We start from the raw sequence: 20,491 nt of genomic DNA on the forward strand, positions 1-20,491 counted from the left end.
AGGGCGCAAATAAGAATCCTCCAAAGGACGCAGAAATAAATGGAGCGTCAAATCAATGTTTCTCTCTCTTTCTCTCTCTGAAGTAAAGTTTTTTTAAAAAGTAACTTATGCATACTGAAAAAAATTATTTGTGGGACAAAAGCAACCCCTAACTCCTCAAAGAAAAAGATTTGTGAGTACATTTGAGGCTGTCGTATATGTTACGTATATATTCCCTTTCAGTAGACTGGAGTCACACACAGTGTCTGCCTTTTAAAATGATGACTCGCTGTGGGCGCCCCCGTGTACCAGCCTCTGGGGACGACCTGCACTGAGGGTACAGGAGTGGGTCCCGTGGGCGTCAGGCTGGACATTAGCTGCCTTGGACTTTTCCGGCGTTTGCTACAGAAGTCGGGGACCTGGGCCCCGCCCTCTGCTTCCACCGCACCCCGGGCAGGGGCAGCAGACAGCAGGGTGGGGATGGGGGCTGCCCCCCGGGGAGGCAGGCGAACCTGCGAGAAGGGCCCCTTTCACGGGACCGGGCTCCCGTGGCCACTCCTCGTCGCCTCCCACCCCCCACATCACAGCTTCCTTCCCGGCCCAGGACACGTTCTGGTGTGTGTGGGGGGGCGGTGCTTCCAGGAGGTCCTGGGCTGGGGGCGGGTGGCAGGGGGCAGCCCCCCAGCAGCTCTGCACCGTGGTGCTAGGACTCCGCCGCGCGGCGCCATGCCCTGCCCTTCCGGTGGGTGGGGGAGGGCGCCATGCCTGAGACTTGCCGCTGCCCGCGTTCCCGATGACGAACACCGAGTGGCGCACTTGCAGCAGCTCCTCCAGCTGCACCACCTTCAGCAGGAAGCTGTCCTCCGCCTGCAGCTTGAGCTCCAGGATGCTCTGCTTGATGATCTGGAGGTGGGGGAGGGGCACTGGGCCGTGTTCCGGGTGGGGAAGCCCCCCCACCCCACAGCAGGAGGTATCATCGGGGAGCCGTGACCCTCCGGGGTGGACGCTTGTACACGGTGCACCACTGAGGCTGCTGACAGCTCCCTAGGCTTGCCCCCGAGTTCCTCCCGAGACCCCCGGCACTGACAGGCCAGGCCATGGTTGGAGGGGCAGCTGGGGGCCGCAGGGGACTGCAGGGGTGTGAGCATCGCAGACCGAATGACCTGCCCACCCGACCCGCGGCAGAAGGAAAGGCCCGGGGCCGGCAGGACCCACCTTCTCGAAGTTGAGGTCCCGCTTCCGCGGCACGTCCAGGGCCGGGAAGAGGTCGCCGATCAGCCCCATGAACACGGGCAGGTCGTCCGTCACGATCTTGGGGATGTTGAAGTCCCGCAGGGCTCGCATGAGCACCTGGTCCTCCGCCCGGCTGGGGTCGCCCCGCTTCAGGGAGCCCGCCACCACCAGCACCGACTTGATGGCGCGCAAGCCCCAGTCGTAGTGGTCCTACGGGCGGAGGGAGCGGCGTGGTGGGCGTGCGGCCGGGCCCGCTCCTTGCGCAACCCCGCCCCCCTACGCGCCCCCCCGTGCCCCGCCAGCGCCCACCTGCTTGGAGAGCAGCTCCTTGCACAAGGTGTAGAGCGTGATGAACTTCCTGGCCAGGAGGCGGGCCTCCAGGAAGCCCTCGGCCACCAGCATGATCTCGCATATCAGCTCGAAGTCGGGGACGACCATAGCGCAGGGCCTGGGGGGTCAGCGGGTCAGCCCTGGCTTCTCCCCTCTCTTCCGCCCGGGCCCCACTCGCCCCTCCCCACCCAGGGGCACTCTTCACCTGTGGGTGGGGGTGGGCCAACAGCATCACTGGTCTAGATGCTCCCTGCCGATCTCCTCCTTCCTTCCCGCCTCCTGTTCTCCCTCCGCCCGCCGCGCGGGTGTCTTTGGGCCCTCCTCTGAGAGTCGCCCTGAACCCCGCCTGCTTCCCACGGCCTCGGTGGGGGCCCCTGCCCCAGGGGGCCGGAGTGGGAGACCCCGTGTGCTCTCCAGGGGGCCCCGGCCCGCTGGATCCTGGTCTGCCCCGCGTCCTCTCTCTCCCGGCTCCGCGCCCCGCCCCCCAGCCTTTGCCGGAGCACCGCCCCCGCCCCCCGCGCACCTGAACAAGGCCTTCAGGTTCTCCGGCAGCTCCGTGCGGCCCGCGTACCCGGGGTTCATGGTGATGAAGATGCCGACGGTGGGGATGAGGCGGATCATCTCCCCCAGGAAACTGAACGTCTTTTTCTTGGCCCGAATGGCGTCCTGGACACACTTGACCTAAACCGCGGGCACACAGACGCAGCCGTGCGGGCGTGGCCAGCTTCCCTGGCGTCGCAGCGTGCGCTGGCTGTGGACTGGCAGAGGGACCCCTCCCCCCACCGTCTCCCTTCGTGTAAACCGCACTTTACGTTTGGAGGCGGTCCCAGACGCACGTGCGGTTGTGAGGCCGCACCCCGAGGCTCGGCGGACCCCCACCCAGCGGCCCCAGGGGCAGCGTCGCCCACAACAGCGCCGCCGCTTCACCGCCAGCGGACGGTCAGGACGTGCGTGGGACGTTCCCGTCCCCGAGAGGACCCTCCTGTCACCTCCGCAGCGCACGCTCCGCCCTCCCGCCCCAGCCTCTCCTTGACCTGCACACCCCCGTCTGCAGTTCCGTCTTTTCGTGCACGGGACTAAGTGGATCGCGCACGCGTCACCCTAGACGGGCCTCCGTCACCAGCAGAACGCCCGGGAGAGTTCCCCTGGGGGGGTGCTGCTGCGTCTGTGGTCTGCCCCCGTCATTGCCGCGTGCCGTCCCACCTCCTGGCGGTCTCACGAGTCCCGTTCCCGCTCTGGCTGCAGCGACTGACGGCAGCCCCCCACCTGCACGTCAGACAGGGTTTGAGCAAGCCGGTACCCAGTGGCCTCGCAACTACGGGGATCTCAGGGCGGGAGGAGGCGGCGGCTGCAAACCTCCCCGCTACCACGTGAGGGCGCCCCACATCCACGGTTAAAACCTTTAAAGGCCTGCCTGCTGGATCCTCCGGGACTAGAGCTGGGGTCGGGGGTCGGGGGTCTGGGGGTGGGGAAGGGGGCCCCTTAGAACATTTTGCTGGGTCACCTGTGCGCAAGGCCTCCTCTAACCTTCTGTTCCAGTTCTTGCTCCTTCATCCAGGCAGCAAACAGTTAGTGCCGGAGAAGGCTCCACGTAAGTATGCTGGCATCTGACTTGGGGGCCGGGGGAGGGGGACCAGTACTCTGCTACCGCACTGGGGTTGGGGGGGCCCACCCGCCCCGGGGTTCGGGAACAGCCCTGCGCAGAGGAGGGGGACCGCAGTACAGGGTGCTGGTGCCCCGCACTCACTGCCGACCTTGCCAGCAAACCCGTGTCATCGAGCCCATGTTACAGAGCAGGAACGGCGGGGGGCGGGGGCGGGGCACGGAGAGCTCGCGTCAGTGGCGAGCACGGAACTGGGCAGTGAAATCAGTCGCTGGAAGCCAGGCTTCACCGCGTACCCAGGCCCCCCTGCTCCTCCCACGGCTGGGGGAACCCGGGGGCTGCCCGGCCTGCCCGCAGCCCCGCCTCCCCCGCGTTCCGCAAGGCGGGGCGCCAGTGAGCTCGCGTCCACCCATCTGTCCGCTGAGGGGGAGGGGGAGGGCCGCAGCGCCGGCAGCGCCCGGACCCCGGAGCCTTCCGGAATATGGGCGCTGATCCCGGACCCTGTTGGCCGCGGCTTCCCCGAGGAAGCCCACGGGTGGCCTGAGGCATGTGTCCCAAACGCAGACGCGGCGGCCCTCCAAACACGCGGGCCGCGGCGCGCAGGGGCGGTGCTGTCCCATCAGAAGGCCTGGCGTGCGCCCAGCCTGTCCCGGCCCCTCCCCCCCACGTCCTGCGCTCACGCTCAAGAGTCCCCAAAACACCAGGGCACATTTCCTTGTTTTCTTCTCTTCTCCCCTGCGGTCCTGCTCTCCCCGAGCCCCCCTGTCAAGCCGATGAACTCCTATGCACCCTGCAACACCCGGCTCCGCTGATGCCGGCAACAGAACCTTCTGTCCGAGTCCCCACGCCGGGTTCATCACGCCCTCGGCTCTCCTCAGTCCCACGGATGCTGCCACAGCGCGTCCTCACGGTTCTCGCTTCTGTTTGTCCGACCAGGAGCGGGCCCCTGAGGGACCCGCTGGGCGCACGCCCATCTCTGCGCCCCCCAGTTGGGCTGAACGAATGCAGGGCGGGAAGGCTCTCCCGCCCCGAGCTGGCAAAGCCGTGGGTCCAGGCACCGGCCCAGAGAGCCCCGCAGCCCTACCTGCACGGCAATCACGGACAGGACCTCCACCGAGATGCGGTTGAATTCGTCGAAGCAGCCCCAGGCCCCAGTCTGGGCCAGGCCCTTGTAGATGTTGCCGCAGGACTGGGGAGGGGGAGGGAGAGGAAGGGACGCTGAGCGCCGGCCTGAGCCTCCAGCCACGCCCAGGGGGCGGAGCGACAGGCTCAGGAGCATTGGGGTCCCGAGAGGCTGGCAGGCAGGAGGGCCCACTCCCCGGGAGGGGTGGATTCTGTGCGGGGTGGGTGCCAGGAAGAGCCCCTCCCCCTCTGGGAGCCCTCGGCACCCAGACCCTCCTGGGGTGGGGGCTTCGCCCGGGTCCCCTAACTGGTGGGTCAGAGGCACATTGGCTCGAAGTCCAGTTGGGCCACAGAGAAGAGGATGCCCTCACCCCGTAGGGGGTGGGGGCGGGCAGCTGGGTGGTTGGAACGGTTCCTCGTGCACATGTAGCTCCCTGCACGGGCAGGCGGGACATTGGGGCTGGTCTGTCTGCCCCGGGAGCCTCTCCCAGACACTCTCCTCCTGCTCAAGGGGCCCCAGCCTCTCGGGGGCCAAGGCATCAGCAGGGCCTCAGCGGCTGGCCTGTCCGAGGGGCGGAGGCCCTCGGCAGGCCCTCTCCCCAGGTTCAGCTGGCCGCCTGCAGGCATCTGGAGCTCACTTGGGGTGGGGGCTGTGGGCTCCTGGGACAGGGCTCTGCCGAGTGCTCGTGGGGGCCTGGGGCACCGCCTGGGGCTGCGGGGCGGGCGCACCTTGTAGTCCATCTGCTCCGAGCAGTTGAAGACGTACACCATGGTGCCCAGGGCCCGGCCCAGGTCCTTCGTGGTCTCCGTCTTCCCGGTCCCAGCCGGGCCGGCCGGGGCCCCGCCCATGATCAGGTGGAGGGACTGGGTCAGGGTGATGTAGCACCTGCAAGGGACCCCCGTTCAGGCAGGTGCCGGCACACCCGGCGGTCCGTGGCTCTTCCACCGTGGCTGCCGTAGCGCCCGCTGGGCCCCACGGGCAGGAACGGGCTGGAGTTGTGACCGGGGGTGAGCCCTGAGCCCGGTCACGGAGGTGACGCCGCAGTCCCAGAGGGCTCGCTGGGAGCAAGCAGGGCTCACGGAGAGTCACGCCGTAGCGTCCCCATTGTGTGAGCCCTCAGAGACGGCAGGCAGCTCCCCCGAGGTCACACAGCCAGCACGGGAGCACGGGAATCGGAACGCGGCACTGGAGGCTGCACACCTGGTGGTTCTGGTGGCAGACCCCCCACCCAGGCAACCGGCTCTTTCAGCCTCCGCGGGACCTTTGGGCCTGACGGCGGGGAGAATCGTGGGAAAGGACCAACAGAAAACCTGTGATGTCCTCCCCTGAGAGGTCCAGGGCCAGGGCCGGGCCCGGGGGCCCCCCGGGGGCGGGCCCTGGGCGCCCTCACCTGTCAGTCAGCGGCGTGATGACCAGCCGCGGCGTGTTGCCCAGGTACTCGTAGGAGTACTGGATCTGGGCGTCGCAGATGTTGGCGAAGCAGTGCCGCTTCTCCTCGTCCCAGCGGTGCCGCAGCTGCGACTGCCAGGTGAAGGCCTGGGAGCTCTCCACCTGCGAGGGGTGGGGGGTCCGAGGGCCAGGTGGTCCCGGGCCTGTTGCGCAGCCCAGGAGCCCAGGGGCGCGCTCCGGCCAGCCCCTCCCCCCATGCAGGGGCGAGCCCTCATGAGGGGCAAACCGGTTCCCCAGCACCACCCCTCCCCCCGCAATCCCCCTAATCCCATGCCTTGGCCGTGATCATCTTGGCCACCACGTCGCGCGCATGCACGTCGATGGTGCAGATGGTCATGATCTTCATCCGGTCGCCAGCGCTGAGGCTCCCGATGAGCAGGGTGATGAGCGCGTTCAGCTGGCTGATCTGCGGGAGCGAAGGCCCCTTCGATGGACGCTAGGTGGCGCCCGCCCCTCGCCGCGTGGTGCCCCGGGGCTCACCCCGACCCGACCCGGCGCGGAGGACCACCCGGCCCTTGTCCTCGGTAACGAGACTAGAAACAAGTTCTCAAGAGCCCCCACCTCGGGGCGGGACAGCCGTGGAGCAGCCCCCCGTGCCCCTGAAAAGGACGCAGAGGGAGAAAATCCGGTGCTGCGGAAGGTGGTGTGTATTAAGTGAAGACAGTGGATTGTACAGCGTTGGAAAACAGCAAAAATCATAGAAAGTGAGGCGTTGCATGTATATTTTTACACATAAGCCAATTGTATGGACACAAAGGATTACAGTAACAGTGTTATATGTGTTTAATATGTAGTATTTATATAGTATATATTAAATGATAGTATTAAACTAATATTAGAATAATAACAATAGTATTAGAATAATAATTAGGTAATAATACTTTGAAAGCAGTTATATCTGGGGGTGGGTTATGGGTAGCTTTTCCTTCTTCCTTTTAAACATTATCTTTCGTTTCAAAACTCCTAATCAGGAATCTTTCAAAATAGACTCGTGGTAGCACGTGATCATTTCCAGACCAGAAATTCAAGTCCAGTCTCCGTGAAGCGGGTGCCGGGCACAACCACGGGGGCGGGCAGTGTCGGACTCGCCCCCGCGGGGGGGGGGCGGGGTCTCTGCGCTCTGGGGCAGTTTCCCGCGCGCGCGCGGCCCCCACACCTGCTTTTTGTTGTAGTCTTTGATGGCGTTCTCGTACCCCTCCTCCAGCCGCGCGAACGCCATGCCCACCTCCGTGGTCCACCAGATCTGGGTGCACGTGAGCGCCACCTGCAGGCAGACGGCGCGCGCGCGCGGTGAGCGGCGCCGTGCACCCGGGGGCCTGCGCGGTGGCCCGCCCCGCTCAGCGCGCGTCCTCGCCGCCCGCACACCTGGGCCGCGTAGTCAAAGATCCACTGCTCCCTGGGCTTCTCCTCGTACGTCACCACGGCTTCTGGGATCTCGTGCCGCAGCGTGGCGCACATGTGGTCCAGCACGCGGTTCAGCCAGACCTCCACCTGCGGACCGGAGCCACGCGGACCAGAGAGGCCGTGAACGCATCTAATTCCAACGACTCGCCTTATTATTTTAAAAAACTGGCCCTGGCTGGTGTGGCTCAGTGGACTGAGCACTGGCCTGTGAACCAAAGCGTCGCTGGTTCGATTCCCAGTCAGGGCACAGGCCTGGGTTTCCGGCCAGGTCCCCCAGTAGGGGGCGTGTGAGAGGCGACCATGCCCTGATGTTTCTCGCCCTCTCTTTCTCCCTCCCTTTCCCTCTGTCTAAAAATAAATAAAATAAATAAATAACATTAAAATACTGAGTATTTGTCACAATCTCCACCTAAGGGGTGAACATGTGGATGTTTTTCCCCGGGGGTCCGAGACCTGTCAACACCCTTGTTTGTATTGTAAACACAAACCCCCAACCACCTGCTACTGGGGGGCGGGGTTCACGGGGTCACTTTTCCTCTTTAACCCCTGTCCCCTGTGGGCGGCCCTTGCTGCGGCTCATGGTCACTCTGGGGAGCGGGTCTGAACACTCGGTGAGGGTCGGGTCCGGCCACAGCCCGCCACCTGCCACCGCAGCCGGCGCTTGAGTCCGAGTTGCTGAAGCTCTTGCGTGAGATTTTTCTCCCCAGACCGACTGACCTCCGAATCACGTTTCGCTTAGGCTAACGTCGACCTGGGCTCAGTTGCTCGATCGACTGATTCTTGGACAACGAGCCGTTGCGGGGAGGGCTGGCCGGGATGTTTGCCGCCAGCCTCCGGGGGTGGGGGGGAAGGGGGGCTGGCAGCCTTGCTGGGAAAGCTGGGAAGGGGCGTGGGGTCTCCAAGGTCAGGGGACCTCCGCAACCTCTCCAGGGGATGAGGCCCATGGTCCTCCCCGAACAGGAGCTAGAGCGTGAGTCAGGCGTGCACAACCCCCTTCAAAGCCGCAGAAAACTCCAGGGCCTTCCGTTAAACTCTTTTCTCCTCTCCTCTCCTTTCTTTTCTCTTTTTTTCGAGACACCCCCCCCCCACTGTGGGGCGGGGCTGTGCCGGGGACCCGAGAAATGAGCCCGTTAAGCGTTAAGTGCTCATTCTATTGAGGCAGAGAGAACAGGGCAGAGGCTCTCACACCCGCTGCCCCGTCATCCTGGGGGTGGGGTCCCCGCCCGGCCAGCCTGCGGCCCGCGCCCGCACCCACCTGCCCCGAGAGATCGCACTCGCTCTCGAAGTCCATGTACTCGTCCTCCTTGCTGTACATGCCCAGCCCCCACTTGAGCGGCTTCCCGTCCTCGCCCAGCTGGAACTTCAGCTTGCACAGGCTGTCGAAGAGCTTGGACAGGTGGCGGCTCACCTGGGCCGGGGTTGGGGGGCGACACGGGGGTTACGCGCCTGAGGGGCTCCAAGGGGCGCGGGCAGCGTGTGCTGCTTGGCATTTCCAAGAGTCTTTCTTTTTGGGGGGTGGCTGTATGCCCCCTTCTCGGGTCAATGTTTGCTAGAGTGCCCCGCCGGCCGAGGGACTGCGGGGACTGCGCCCGGGCGGGACCCAGGAGCCAGCCTCAGGGACCCTTGCTGCGGGGACAGGTGGCTGTTTCCCCCCGAACGTTTCTTTTCCTCGGTCAGTTAACCCTTCCCTCTCCAGGAACCCCTTGTTCCTGGCCCGGAGGCGGGCTTTGTGGGTGGGGGAGGGGAGGAGTCCAAGGGCCGCCTAGCGCGGGGCGGCCCCCTCAGCGCCCGGCCTTGAACCCACTGTCTGGGTGAGGAGAACCAGACCCGGAAGGTAAAAGGCAGGGTTAGCGGTGAGCCCCCCAGTTCTGCCACCGCTGGGTCCCGGGGTGGGGGGGGCGGTTCCGGTGTGCATGACCCCGTGGAGGTGACCCAGGGACACCGGGGACACTCCTCCACAGCCCCAGGGCTGCCCAGGCTCGAGGAGCACGGGGCCCGCCCGGAGCGAGCCCGTCCTTCAGGGTGGGGGGGGCGGTGTCCGCCTACCTCCACGGGGTCATTCCCGTTGGACAGGATGTCCAGGAGGTCGGCCGAGGACACAAAGTAGAACCTCGGAAAGGCCAGCCTCTTGGTCTCCAGGTACTCGGCCAAGGCCTTTTCGCACACGGCCAGCCTGGGGGCGGGGGGCAAGGCCACTGGGTCCCAGGGCACGGCGGGCGGGCAGGCCGGGGGCCGGAGACGCCCAGTCTGCTGTTCGCGGCCCGGGGTAGATTCTGCCTCCCGACCGGCCGGGCCCACCCTCCGCCAGCCCCCGGCCCCGTGGGCGGGTGCCCCTGGTGGGAGGGAGCGCGGTTTAACCCGCACAGCTGCTGCTCCCTGGCCGGAGTGGCGGGTGTAGTGGAGGGGGGGTCACCAGCTCCCAGGGCAGGGCGCGGGGACTGGTGACCGGGGGCGTTTCTGCCTCGTCCCCGCCAGCATGCCGGTTCCTGGCTACGCCGCCCTGGGTCTAGCCGGACGGGGTCGCCTACCTCTTCTTCAGGTCCTCGAGTTTGTTGTAGAGGCCGGGCTTGTTGGTGGCCTCCACCACATTGGGCGTCTTCACTGCGTCTTCCATCAGGGCCTGGGGACAGGAGGGGACCGCCGAGGTGTCAGGAGCTCTGCTTCTCCGGCACCGCCACCTCTGGAGGCACCCGGGCAGGGGCGAGGCGGCCGCGCCGACCTTGAACTCCTTGTCAATGTCGTCGAAGCGCTGGGAGTCCTCCGGCAGCTGGGCTCGGATGTCCTCGGAGCCCACGAAGATGCTCTCCAGGTGGCTCCAGGTCCTCTGGACCTCGAACCAGATGGAGATGACCGAGTCCGCGGTGGACAGCTTCTGCTGCCAGCTCGTCACCTCCTTCAGGAAGTGGGACAGGTACTTGGACATCATCAGGTTCTGGAGCTGCACCTGGTTGTCCTCCAGCGTCTCCACCAGCACCTCGTCCGACTTGAGCATCATGATGCCCGTCCGGGGGTGCGGCTCATGCTCGAACTCCATGGTGGACCAGGTGCTGTCCAGCGCCTTCAGCACCTGCGGGGGAGGGGCGGGGCCGAGAGGGGCCTCTTTGACGAAGCCGAAGTGAACGTCACTCTCGACGGCCAAAAGGCAGAAACCACCAAAATGCCCATCAGCAGATGGTGGAGAGACACAGTGTGGCCCGCCCACACACAAGGCGGAATATTACACAGCCGTGAAAAGGAACGCCGTGCTGACACACGCTGCTGTGCGGCTGCCCCTCCGGGACGGGATGCCGAGGGGAAAGAGGCCACATATTGTGGAGATGCCCCGGGCACACAGAGCCGCAGAGACAGGAAGGGGGTGAGTGGCCGCAAAGAGCTGGAGTGGAGGGTGGGCGTGGTCAAGGGCATAGTTCCGTTTCAATGACTGTGAAATGCCCTAAAATGGACTCGTGGTCCTACGTGATGGTTTTGCACATCTGTGACTCTGCTGAAAAACATCGCATCGTCCCCTTTACACGGGCAGGGGGGTGTGGCATATGAGTTATGGCTAAATCAAGCAGGTTAAAAAGAAAAAAAAAGCCAAAATGTGACCACTGGAACTCTTACAAGAGTTGGGGGCGGAGAGGTCTGGATTGCAAAGGAGCCCTCCAGGTGGCCCTGCGGCCGGTGACTCATTAATGACCCAGGGCTGGTTGAGGGCGGGCCCTCCCGCCCCCCACCCCCTGGGCCCGCAGGAGAGGAGGGCAGGGCCCAGGCCCAGGGGCTGCAGGACGGGAGGGGGCCCAGGGTGCTTTAAAGTGTGTCCAGGCAGGAGGCGGAGCCACAGCAGGAACTGGAACCCGTCCCCCTCCCGGTGAGGGCGTCTGGAGACGCTGGACAGGATATCTGCTGTGGGTCCCGTCGGGAAAGGCCTTTCGTGCATGGTGGGTGCCGGCCCCCCGTGAAGCCCCAGCCTCAGTGTCCCCTGGGGCGAGACCCGCGCCGCCGCCGCCGCCGTGAGCACACGGTACCTTCTCCATCCCGGACTCCTTCACCGCCTTGTCCACGATGTTGCGCACCTCGTCCTCGTACTTGTGCAGGTTCAGCTGCAGCAGGTCCGCCAGGGTGGTCTCCTCCGACATCCGGAACTTCACCTGGGCGGGCCAAGCCGGTGCGTCCCGCACGGGGCCACCCGCACCCCGGCGCGGGCGCCCTTGTCCCTCACGGAGGCGCTCCCAGGACGGGTGGGCTGCTTTCCCGGGCCCTGACTTCCCTCCCCGAGGAGCCCCCTCAGGGCAGCGGGGTGAACAGTGCCCCCAAGTTCCTGCCCCACCCCCCCAACCCAGCATCAGCATGCAGCCTCATTTGGACAGGAGGTCTCTGCAGATGGGAAGGGCTGTGGGGTGACTCCACCCTGCCTGACCACGTGGGGCCTCAGGCTCCGGGCGGGCGCTCTCACGGGAGAACACAGAGGGGTCGGAAATGAGGCAGGGGGCCCTGTGACCGCGAGGTGGAGACGCAGTGCGGAGACCTGCATGGGGCCTGGGCCCCCGGGCCCCTCCCTGCTCGTCTGGGTCTCTCCCCCAGGGCCCAGGCCACACTGCGCTTGCTCCTCCCTCCCCCTGGAGGCACAGCCTCCTCCCAACAGCCAGAATCATTGTCACAGAACACCCAGCCCACGCGCCCACCCCAGCGTGACCATGTGACCACGTGGGTTCTTTCTCTGCTTCCGCGGGAGCAGGGCCACGCTTTCTCCCCTTGCGTCCGTGGCATCTACGTGGGGGCCCTTCCGGGGGCGGTCGGACTCAGCTTGGCTCAATGTTAGCTGGCAGGGGGAGGGTTCCCGTCGGCCTTTGGGGGGGGCGGGGGCGGGCGGTCAAGGCCAGGACCCCCTGCCAGGAGATGTCCTTCGGAAGGTCTGGGCACCAGGACGGTGCTCCTGGGGTGCAGAGGGGTCCCAGGAGCGGCTCACCCCCCCAAAACTTCCTGAGCGCTGTGGACACTCCGCCTACAACCAGCGCCGGCTACACCTTTGGTGGGACCCCAGTCGACGTGACGATGGTGGGGCCCTTTGTTAAAAAATGCAGAAGCTCCAGACGGCGACTAGAGCACATTCAGCGCAGCGCAGGCTGCTGGGCGCGCAGGGCCCACGGGCGTGTGCATGCAGCCGCCTGGTCCGCACAGGCCCGGGGCCGCCCCCCGCCCCGCCCACTCGGCGGAGCGGCCCCGGCCAGCGGCACCTGGGGCCGCGGGGATGTACCTGGGTGGCCTGCATCAGCTGCTGCCAGTGGCGGTCCCGGATGGCGGGGTTCTGCAGCTCGCTCACGGCGCGCAGCGACGTGATCATGTTCTTCACCGTGTTGTCCAGCCCCACGAAGGCGTCCCAGGTCCGCATCTCCTTGTCCAGGGACCTCACGTCCTTGGCGAACTTCTTGCAGTCGATGTCCATCTGCTCCACATTGATGTTCTTCCACTTGGTGGTCTTCCAGTCGTCGATGCTGGTGTTGACCTGCGGGGGGGGGGGGGGAGGAGCCTCTCAGGACGGCCCCTGGCGGCCCTGCCCCCTCCCCCGTCGTCCCTGCCGCTCCCGCAGGGTGGGCGCCGTGGGGGGGGGGGGTGCCGTGTAGAACTAACAACAGAGTGTGGTCAAGTTGGGAGGGGAGACCAGCTCGCTGTGGAGACACGACCTCACGGACAGACACGGCAGACTCTGAAAGATGCCACCGGAAGGCTGGCGGTTAAAACGTGTTTTGGCAGAAACTCGGGACACAGAAGGCCTGGACCATGAGTTCAGCCTCAGGGCCTGACGCACACGGAGCACTCCACCCGACGAGACAGGGGCGTCCTGGTCCCCCTCGAGTGCGGCGGGACGCCCACCAAGCGACACCACAGCCCGCGCCGCACAACCGACCAGGGCGGGAGAAAAGCGGCGGGCGCCCCAGAGTGGCCTCTCTGGCTGTGTGGAAGCGAACTGGACCCCCCCGGGAGGGAGGCAACAGGAAAAAACCCAGACGTTTGGAAATTAAAAACACGCTACCAGGTAATCCGAGGCTCTAGAGGAAGCCTCGAGGGAAATAAAAAACGCCGCGCAGAACCGAAGGCGACGTCAAGGCAGGCAGGACCCAGCTGACGCGGCAAGGCGGGTTTTGCAGCGTGGCGTGTTTGCGCTGGAGAGGGTGAGGAGTCTCGAGGCGACAAAAATTGCATCGAGAAACTGAAAACAGCCGGATAAACCCACGGCAAACAGAAGGAAGGAAATAATAAAGATGGGACCAGACGCTGATGAAAAAAAAATTAGTAAAACAATAGGAAAAAAAGTGTTAAATACAAAGCCGGTCCTTTGAAAAGTCAATGACATTGATTGTTTACACGCCCACCCGTCCCGCTGACCAAGGTGGGGGGGGGCGGGGCGTGAGTCGCCCGTGTCGGGGGAGGGAGGCCCCTGGAAAGGGTGACGAGGGGAAACCGTGAGGACTTCACCCTCGTGAACCGAACCGCGCAGGAGAGACGGGCCAGCTCCTCCGAGGCCACGTGTCACCGGACTCGCCGCCAGGCTTCTCCCGCTGTCGGGGGCAGGCAGCTGGGGCGGGCTGCGCCCACTGAAGACACTGAATTCGTAACCCAAGATCTCCCCAAAGAAAAAATCTCCAGGCCCAGGTGGCTCTCTTGAAAACTCGATCAAACAACTTAAAGAAGAATTCACACCAGTTGTGCACAATCTCTCCAAGGAAGTCACAGACGAGGACATCCGTCGGTCCACGTCACCAGCCTGGCAGCACCCCGGGGCCGAGACCAAAGACATCCCCAGAGAACTCCAGACCGAGCCTCTCGTGGACTCGGGTGCAAAACGCACCACAGACGGTTCGCAGGCCGGGCCCAGCAGCGCCTGGAGAGAGTCATAAGCCACGACCAGATGGGGTTCGATCCGAAGGTCGAAAATCCGTCGACGTCACCCACCGTGTTAGAGAAGAACACACGATCGCAGCGGCTGGCACAGAAGAACACATGACAAAACCCAACACCCATTCACGGTAAAAACTCTCAGAAAATAGGAAAAGAGCACGTCCTCAGCTTGAAAACCTATAGCTGGTTATCCTGCGTCGTGGCGAAATGCTGTCTCTGAGACAGAGAATGGGGCGAGGAAGTCAGCTCTCATCGCTCTTACCAACACAGTGTGGAAGTGCTGGCCACCGTGATGAGGCAAGAAAAGAAATACAAGAGCCCTGGCTGGCGTAGCTCAGTGGATTAGCGCGGGCTGCGAACCAAAGCATCGCAGGTTCGATTCCCAGTCAGGGCACATGCCTGGGTTGCAGGCCATGACCCTCAGCAACCGCACATTGATGTTTCTCTCCCTCTCTCTCTCTCTCTCCCTCCCTTCCCTCTCTAAAAATAATAAATAAAATCTTTAAAAAAAACCAAGAAACTTCAGAACTCAAGAGCAAACAAACAAAGAAACTCAGTTAGAAAAGGGGCCCGAGTCGTGCGCGGTTGCCAGAGGAGCAGGTACAGAGTCGCCCAAGCCAGGAAGAGAGGCGCCCCCACCCACCCACAGGAAAAACGCTGGTGAAAGCCACAGGGGCCTTCCTTTCCCACGGACCGGGGTGGGGGGTTGGGGGGGCATTCCTTACTTGGACACACTGTGACAGAGGTGAGCTCTGAGGGAGGCGGAGAGGTGGAGAGGAGGGAGGCCGGAGGGGAGAGAGGCAGAGGAGTGTGAGCCCAACTCCGGTCCTTGAGCGCCTCCGTCGGGGCCCAGGAGCGCTGGGGCCGCATCTTCTCGGCACGCCCCCACCCCCGGGGGGCCCGCCGCCCGGCTCACCATGACGATCATGTCCCAGAGCTCCTTGAGCAGGCGGACCTCCCTGTGGCAAGCCTTGAGCTGCTTATAGTCGGGCACGGCCACCTCGAACAGGCTGCCGGACTTGCACAGCGCCTCCATGACCTCCTCCATGGCCGCGATGCTCTTCTGTTGCTGGGGGCGCGGGGACACGGGGTGGGGGCGGGGTGAGCGGGGCGGCCTGCCCGTGCGGGGGGGGGGGCGCGGGGGTGCCCTGCCGGGTGCCCGCCCTTCCCTCCTCCGCGGGCTCGCTCTCCCCCACCCCTCTCCCACTCGAGGAGGACGGCGACGAGGACGGCAACCTTCCCGGGGTGGCGGGCAGCACCCCCCACCCCCCATCCCCCCCTTCCGAGGCCCCCTGGTCTCCGCTCCGACGGGAAGGCGGTCTGTCTTTGCGAGTCCCGGCCTGGGGACCGACTTCTCATGGACGTGGTGTGAACGCCAAATTCCCTCCCGCGATTTCCCGATTTCCACCACTTTTACGCTACGTGAAGTTTTTTTCATCTTATTGAATATCATGTAGGCAAAGCTTGGCTGCTTTGAAAATTAGGAAAATCTCGATCCGAGAAGAGGAGGGGAAAGAACAGCCACCTCAGACCCGGGGGCTGTGCGTGAACCGCCGGGGGCGCCTCGGTGCCCAGCAGGCGCGGGTTCAGAGGCGGTGCCCGCGGGGCCGCGCGCACCCCTCCCCCACAGAGCACACCCGGGAGCCCTCCCCCTCCAGCCTGCCCCCCGGAAGACACGGCCTGGGGTCCAAGGAGGGACCGGCCCGTCTGCACTGCGGCTTGGGGAAGTGGAGGTTAGGCCACGGGCAAAGGGTAGGGCCATGACCTTCAGAAGTGGTGGGCTTTGAAGCTACGCAAGCAGAAGAGCAGAGGCTTGAGGGCAGGGGAAGTATGGGGCAACCCCTGGGGAGACCTTGGGGCTCAGGCCTGGTGGGCTCCCGGGACCCCCCGCTGGCCCTGAGGAGTCCAAAGGGCCGGGGCTTGAGGGGCGCCAGGCCCAGGGCTGTGGAACTTGCGCGGCGGATGCTGACCATGAACTTGCCGGTGGGGACGGAGCAGGGCAAGGGTGAGGCTGGGCCGCTGGTGGCACATGGTGGGCCAGAGACAAGAAGGCATCAGGGTGACGGGCGAGTGCTAAGCCCGGGGACAGGAATCTGCTGAATGCGAACGGGGTTGGGGACCCAGGACGTGGGGCGGGGGGAGGGGCAGGGTGGGGGCTGTCAGCTGCCGGCCTGGAGCGGCGGCCGGACCCACGGGGCCCCGTTTCTGGACTCGCAAGAACGGCCGCCTGAGGAGGAGACGGGGGAGCGGCGGGGCCCCGGGGGGAGCGGCGGGGCCCCGGGACCCCGGGGCCCCTGCCCAGCTCGGGCCGGGGCACCGGTACCTTGTTCAGGGACCGGTAGGGGTCAGGGTCGCTGAAGGTGAAGGGCGCCTCCTGCCGGAACTTCTCCCTGAACTCGTGCTGCTTGAGCTGCGGGAGAAGCACGCGGCGGCGTCACACGGCGAGGCCCCTCCCCCCAGGCTGCAGCCGCGCCCCCGGCCCCGCCCCCGGCCCCGCCCCCAGGGGCCTCGGACCTCGAACTGCTGGCACTTCCTGCGCAGGATGTTGACCTCGTTGGCCTGCAGGGGCGCCACGTTCTGCTTCACCTGCAGCGCCAGCTTCTTGGTGTTCGTCCACTGCTCCGGCAGCTCCTGCGGGGGCACGGGCCGGGCGGCTCCCTTCTCTGTCCTCCGTCCGCCACACGGTCTCTCGTGGCGTGACCACGGAGCCCCGGGGAGCGGCGCTGGGAGCAGGGAGAGCCCCTTGTGCCGCCCCGCCTCCCGACCACGGCGCCGCGGCCACACCCAGTGACGGCAGGGGTGCGCGTTTCTGTCACCCAGGGGACCCGAACCTATGCATGCACGGGTGTGCATGTGCCCACACGTGTGCTGTGTGTGTGTCGTGTGTGGGTGCGTGTGCACACGTGTGCTGTGTGTGCCCTGTAGTCCCAGGCGATCTCATCCCGTGTGTAGGTTCCTGTGGCCACCACCACGGTCCCCACACGGGGTGCCGCCGAGAAGGAAGCTGTCGGCTGTGTCACCTCTGGGCCCGCGCCCGCCGCGCCCCGTCCCTAGGCACCCACCGCACCCTGTCCTCCATTCCCCTAGTGCCGCCGACTCAGGAACGGCTTCACCAGCCAGAGGAACCTGTGTTTTCCGAGGCCTTCGTGCCCGGGCAAACGCCGTACTCACGCACGCGGAGTTCTAACGAGGAAACCCCAGCCCGCCCATTCTCTGCCCTCCAACGGCCCCGGTTTCACTTTCCTCCGTGACCGGCCCGTGGTGTCTGTCCGAGGTGGGCACCTCTAGCGCCATCTATCACCCCACTGCCCCACCCCGCCCCCAGGTGCGCCCAGCGACCGGCCACACACACGTAGAGTCCCCAGCACGGGTGGCCCCGAGCCTTCCGGCCCCTCCCCGCTCTGCCCACAGTGTGGTCCCCCCTCGGCTGGGGGGTGTCGGGCACGAGGCGGGGGCGGTGCCCACGGCGGGGGAGCGGGTCTGTGTGACGGGACACGGAGCCGGGCTCAGAGTGGGGAGAGGGCGGGGAGGCCGCCAGATCAGGGGGTGGGGGGGACTGACACTCCGGGGCAGGGTCCTCAGGACCTACGTTGTCTGTGCTCCCTGCTGCCCACCCCCCCCTCGCCCCAGCCCGCTGCCCGGAGGCTGAGCCGGCTGTGGATGTGCTGCGGGGCCCGCCTGTGCACAGGGAAGCCGCAGCTGGCCTGGGGCCTGTGGGGCTGGGCTGGGCACCTCCAGAGCAGCGGCCCCACTGCCCCTCGGAGTGGGGCCCGGGCCCTGTCCTGATCTCCGCGGGGCCTCTGCTGACCCCTGTCCCTGTCGTGAGCCTCACACCCAGGGCTGGCCCGGTGTTCGGGAGGAGGGAGGGTAGGGAGGCACGTTCAACCCGAGGGAACAGAAACCAACAGAGGAAATCTCGTCCACCTGTGAGGCCGCCTCGCCGTCCCACCTTGCCGTCCATGGGGGTCCGTGCCCGGGAGGTCCCACCCACGGGCCCACGTGGGAGGCCTCGTCCCCAGTGACCACAGCCCTCTCCTCCGGCCACGGCCAAGGCTCCCGGCTGGGGACGCCTGAGGCTCCGGGCCCCCCACCCCCGGACACCCGACACGCCCAGGCCGTGCATGTACCTGCAGCTTCAGGTACGTCTCCTCGGGCATCTCCTCCCCATACGTCTTCAGCAGCTCGATGGTCTGCTTCAGGGGGTCGAACATGGTGTCGGTCGCCACCTGCCGCTCCTTGACCTTCATCAGGTGCCCCATCATCTTCACGAGGCCGTCGTAATCCCCCTCCTTGAGCGGCGTCCTCAGGCCCGCCCTGGCGACCTTCATGAAGGCTTCCAGGTCGTCGAGGCTGAGGGGCCAGAGGGCAGCCCGTCATGGGCGCCGCCTCCACGGTGTCCCCACCCCCTGCCATCGCCCCGGGCCCCCCCAGCTCCCCGCTAGCTAATGGGCAGAGCCCAGGGTGAGGTCGTGTCTGCGAGACCCCTCCCTGCTGGCCCCCCGGGGGCACTCGGCTTGCTGACGCTTCCTCGCAGCCCTGGCCGTCACCTGCGCCTGCTCGGTCACGGGCACCTCATCACATGTCAGACCTCCCCGCCAGGCTGCAGGGTCCCGGGGGGTTCTGCAGCACCTGCCTGGTGCCCCACACTGCGTGCCCGTTAAGTGGGTGTTGGGGGGAAGAAGCAGGGCACCCCGTCGTGGCCAGGGGACCCCTCCTGCTGGGGACCACCTTTGGGGGGTCCGCTGGGCTCTGAGCTGAAGCTGGACCTTCACCCCTCGTCTGCCCCCAGGGGAGGAGTCGGACGACACCACTCACTTCCCAGGAAGGCGGTGCACCACGGTGCCCTGGCGGGGGGCGGGGGGGGGCGGGGCGGGTCCCTTGCGTTCCCCTGGGGCTGGGCGGGCGCCCACCTGTTGACGACGTGGTTGCTCAGGTGGCGCTTGAACATGAGGCTCCAGCGCTTGATGGTGTTGAGCAGGGCCTGCTTGAAGGGCCGGCAGTCGCACTGCAGCCAGCCGTTGAACACCTTGGTGCTCTCGCGCCGGGACACCTCCTCGTACAGCTTCTCGTAGGAGTCGATCTGGGGGGGGTGCGAGACCCTGTCACCCACCCGCCTGCCACCTGGCACGCTGTTCTCCTGCCAGCACCTGGCACCACCCCCCCGCCCCGCCGTGTGTATCCGGGGCTCAGCAGAGACTGGCGGTGGGGGTCACACACGAGGCCAGCTCCCCAGGACACGGCTGCGGAGGCGAGGTGGCCACCCAGCCCTCTCTGGAAAGCCACCAGCCGGCCCCACCTCGTGTGGCAAAGGGCACCCACTGGGGTGCCCCGTGGCGGGCAGGCCGCCTTTGCTCACGGAGGGAGGGAGGGAGGGGGCCTCTCTCTCACCGCGCAGCCAAGAGAAGGCGGAGCCGCTTTCCTCCACCGGGATTCTCGCTGTCTGCGTTCTCGCAGCTCTGGCGTCTGGGGCCTTGCTGACCCAGACTGTCCCCCTGTCCTGGTCACCCAGGGCCAGGTGCCAGCCCACTCAGATTGGGCAAGCCCAGGCCCGCCTGCCCGGGCTCACCCTCTCCTTCCCACAGAAGCCTCGATGGAGGTGCCTCCCCACCCCGTCCTGGCCCCTCCGCCTCCTGACCGACCCTGGTGCGCTCCACGCGGCCCTGCGGGGCCTGGCACGCCCCCGTGGGGACCCGGGAGTCGCAGACTGGTTTTCCAGCGGCAGCTGCCCCCGGGTCTGCTGGCCCCCCGGGGGCCCCCGCGAGAACAAAACCCTCCTCGCTCTGCGCCAGCCCCCACGACCCTCCGCGGGGGCGGGGCCCCCACGCACCTGCTGCTGGAACTGCGCCAGGGTGGGCGGCGTCCTGGGCCCCGTGTCCTCCACCCGGATGTCCAGGTCCTCCGGGCCCACGGCGTGGCCGTGGATGAGGAAGTTCCGCATGGACTCCCGGAGGTCGTCCACCCAGAGGTAGGAGTACCTCTCGAAGGAGTCCTGGTACTCCTCCGCCTCCTTCAGGGTGCTGACCACGATGCTCGACATCTCCTCCCGCATCTCGATGAGGTCGGCCATGTCCTCCAGGTCCGACTGCGCGGGAAGGGAGGGGCGCCGCCCGTGACCCTCGCGCCTGCGGCCACGACTTGCACAGGACCGCCCCCGCCGGGGGGGGGGGTCTCCCTGCTGGTGGAAGGGCCGCCGACCTCTCAAGCTGGGGCAGGGGGACATTCAGTGGGTTGCAAGCTTCTCCCTCAGGAAGACACGCCAACCGTGACTTCTGCCCGGAGAACCCAGGGTGACCGGCCGCCAGGGGTGTAGAGGGAGTTCGCGCGGAGGGAGGGCGCGGCCCAGGGGTGGGGCCATCAGGCAGTCCCAGGAGGGAGGCAGCAGCCACTCGGCCGTGCTGAAGGCGGGGCAGGGAGGAGCGGGGGACGGCTCCCCGAGAGCTGAGGGAGGAGCAGGCAGGGCGGGGGCTCCGAGGCCCTCCCCCCCTGACATG

The 20,491-nt window shown here is 66.2% G+C and overlaps 1 protein-coding gene across 1 annotated transcript in view; it reads right to left on the reverse strand.

Moving 5' to 3' along the window:
• The window catches only part of DNAH17 (dynein axonemal heavy chain 17), an 85,796-nt gene that overhangs the window by 42,884 nt on the left and 22,421 nt on the right, over positions 1-20,491 (reverse strand). Inside the window, exons 19-40 of the mRNA XM_045835881.1 lie at positions 19,828-20,082; positions 18,911-19,080; positions 18,128-18,350; positions 16,515-16,631; positions 16,324-16,410; positions 14,917-15,069; positions 12,358-12,606; positions 11,129-11,251; positions 9,841-10,188; positions 9,650-9,741; positions 9,168-9,294; positions 8,377-8,529; positions 7,083-7,208; positions 6,874-6,981; positions 5,992-6,123; positions 5,659-5,819; positions 4,997-5,153; positions 4,230-4,334; positions 2,066-2,223; positions 1,522-1,660; positions 1,195-1,422; positions 745-882 (exon numbers count right to left, since the gene is read on the reverse strand). Of these exons, the coding sequence (XP_045691837.1) occupies positions 745-882; positions 1,195-1,422; positions 1,522-1,660; positions 2,066-2,223; positions 4,230-4,334; positions 4,997-5,153; positions 5,659-5,819; positions 5,992-6,123; positions 6,874-6,981; positions 7,083-7,208; positions 8,377-8,529; positions 9,168-9,294; positions 9,650-9,741; positions 9,841-10,188; positions 11,129-11,251; positions 12,358-12,606; positions 14,917-15,069; positions 16,324-16,410; positions 16,515-16,631; positions 18,128-18,350; positions 18,911-19,080; positions 19,828-20,082 (3,549 nt within the window). The remainder of the gene's footprint in view (positions 1-744; positions 883-1,194; positions 1,423-1,521; positions 1,661-2,065; positions 2,224-4,229; positions 4,335-4,996; positions 5,154-5,658; positions 5,820-5,991; positions 6,124-6,873; positions 6,982-7,082; positions 7,209-8,376; positions 8,530-9,167; positions 9,295-9,649; positions 9,742-9,840; positions 10,189-11,128; positions 11,252-12,357; positions 12,607-14,916; positions 15,070-16,323; positions 16,411-16,514; positions 16,632-18,127; positions 18,351-18,910; positions 19,081-19,827; positions 20,083-20,491) is intronic.

The sequence above is a fragment of the Phyllostomus hastatus genome, unplaced genomic scaffold, assembly GCF_019186645.2.
Source record: "Phyllostomus hastatus isolate PE091 unplaced genomic scaffold, TTU_PhHast_1.1 phas_contig_210, whole genome shotgun sequence".
In the NCBI taxonomy this organism is placed as follows: Eukaryota; Metazoa; Chordata; class Mammalia; order Chiroptera; family Phyllostomidae; genus Phyllostomus; species Phyllostomus hastatus.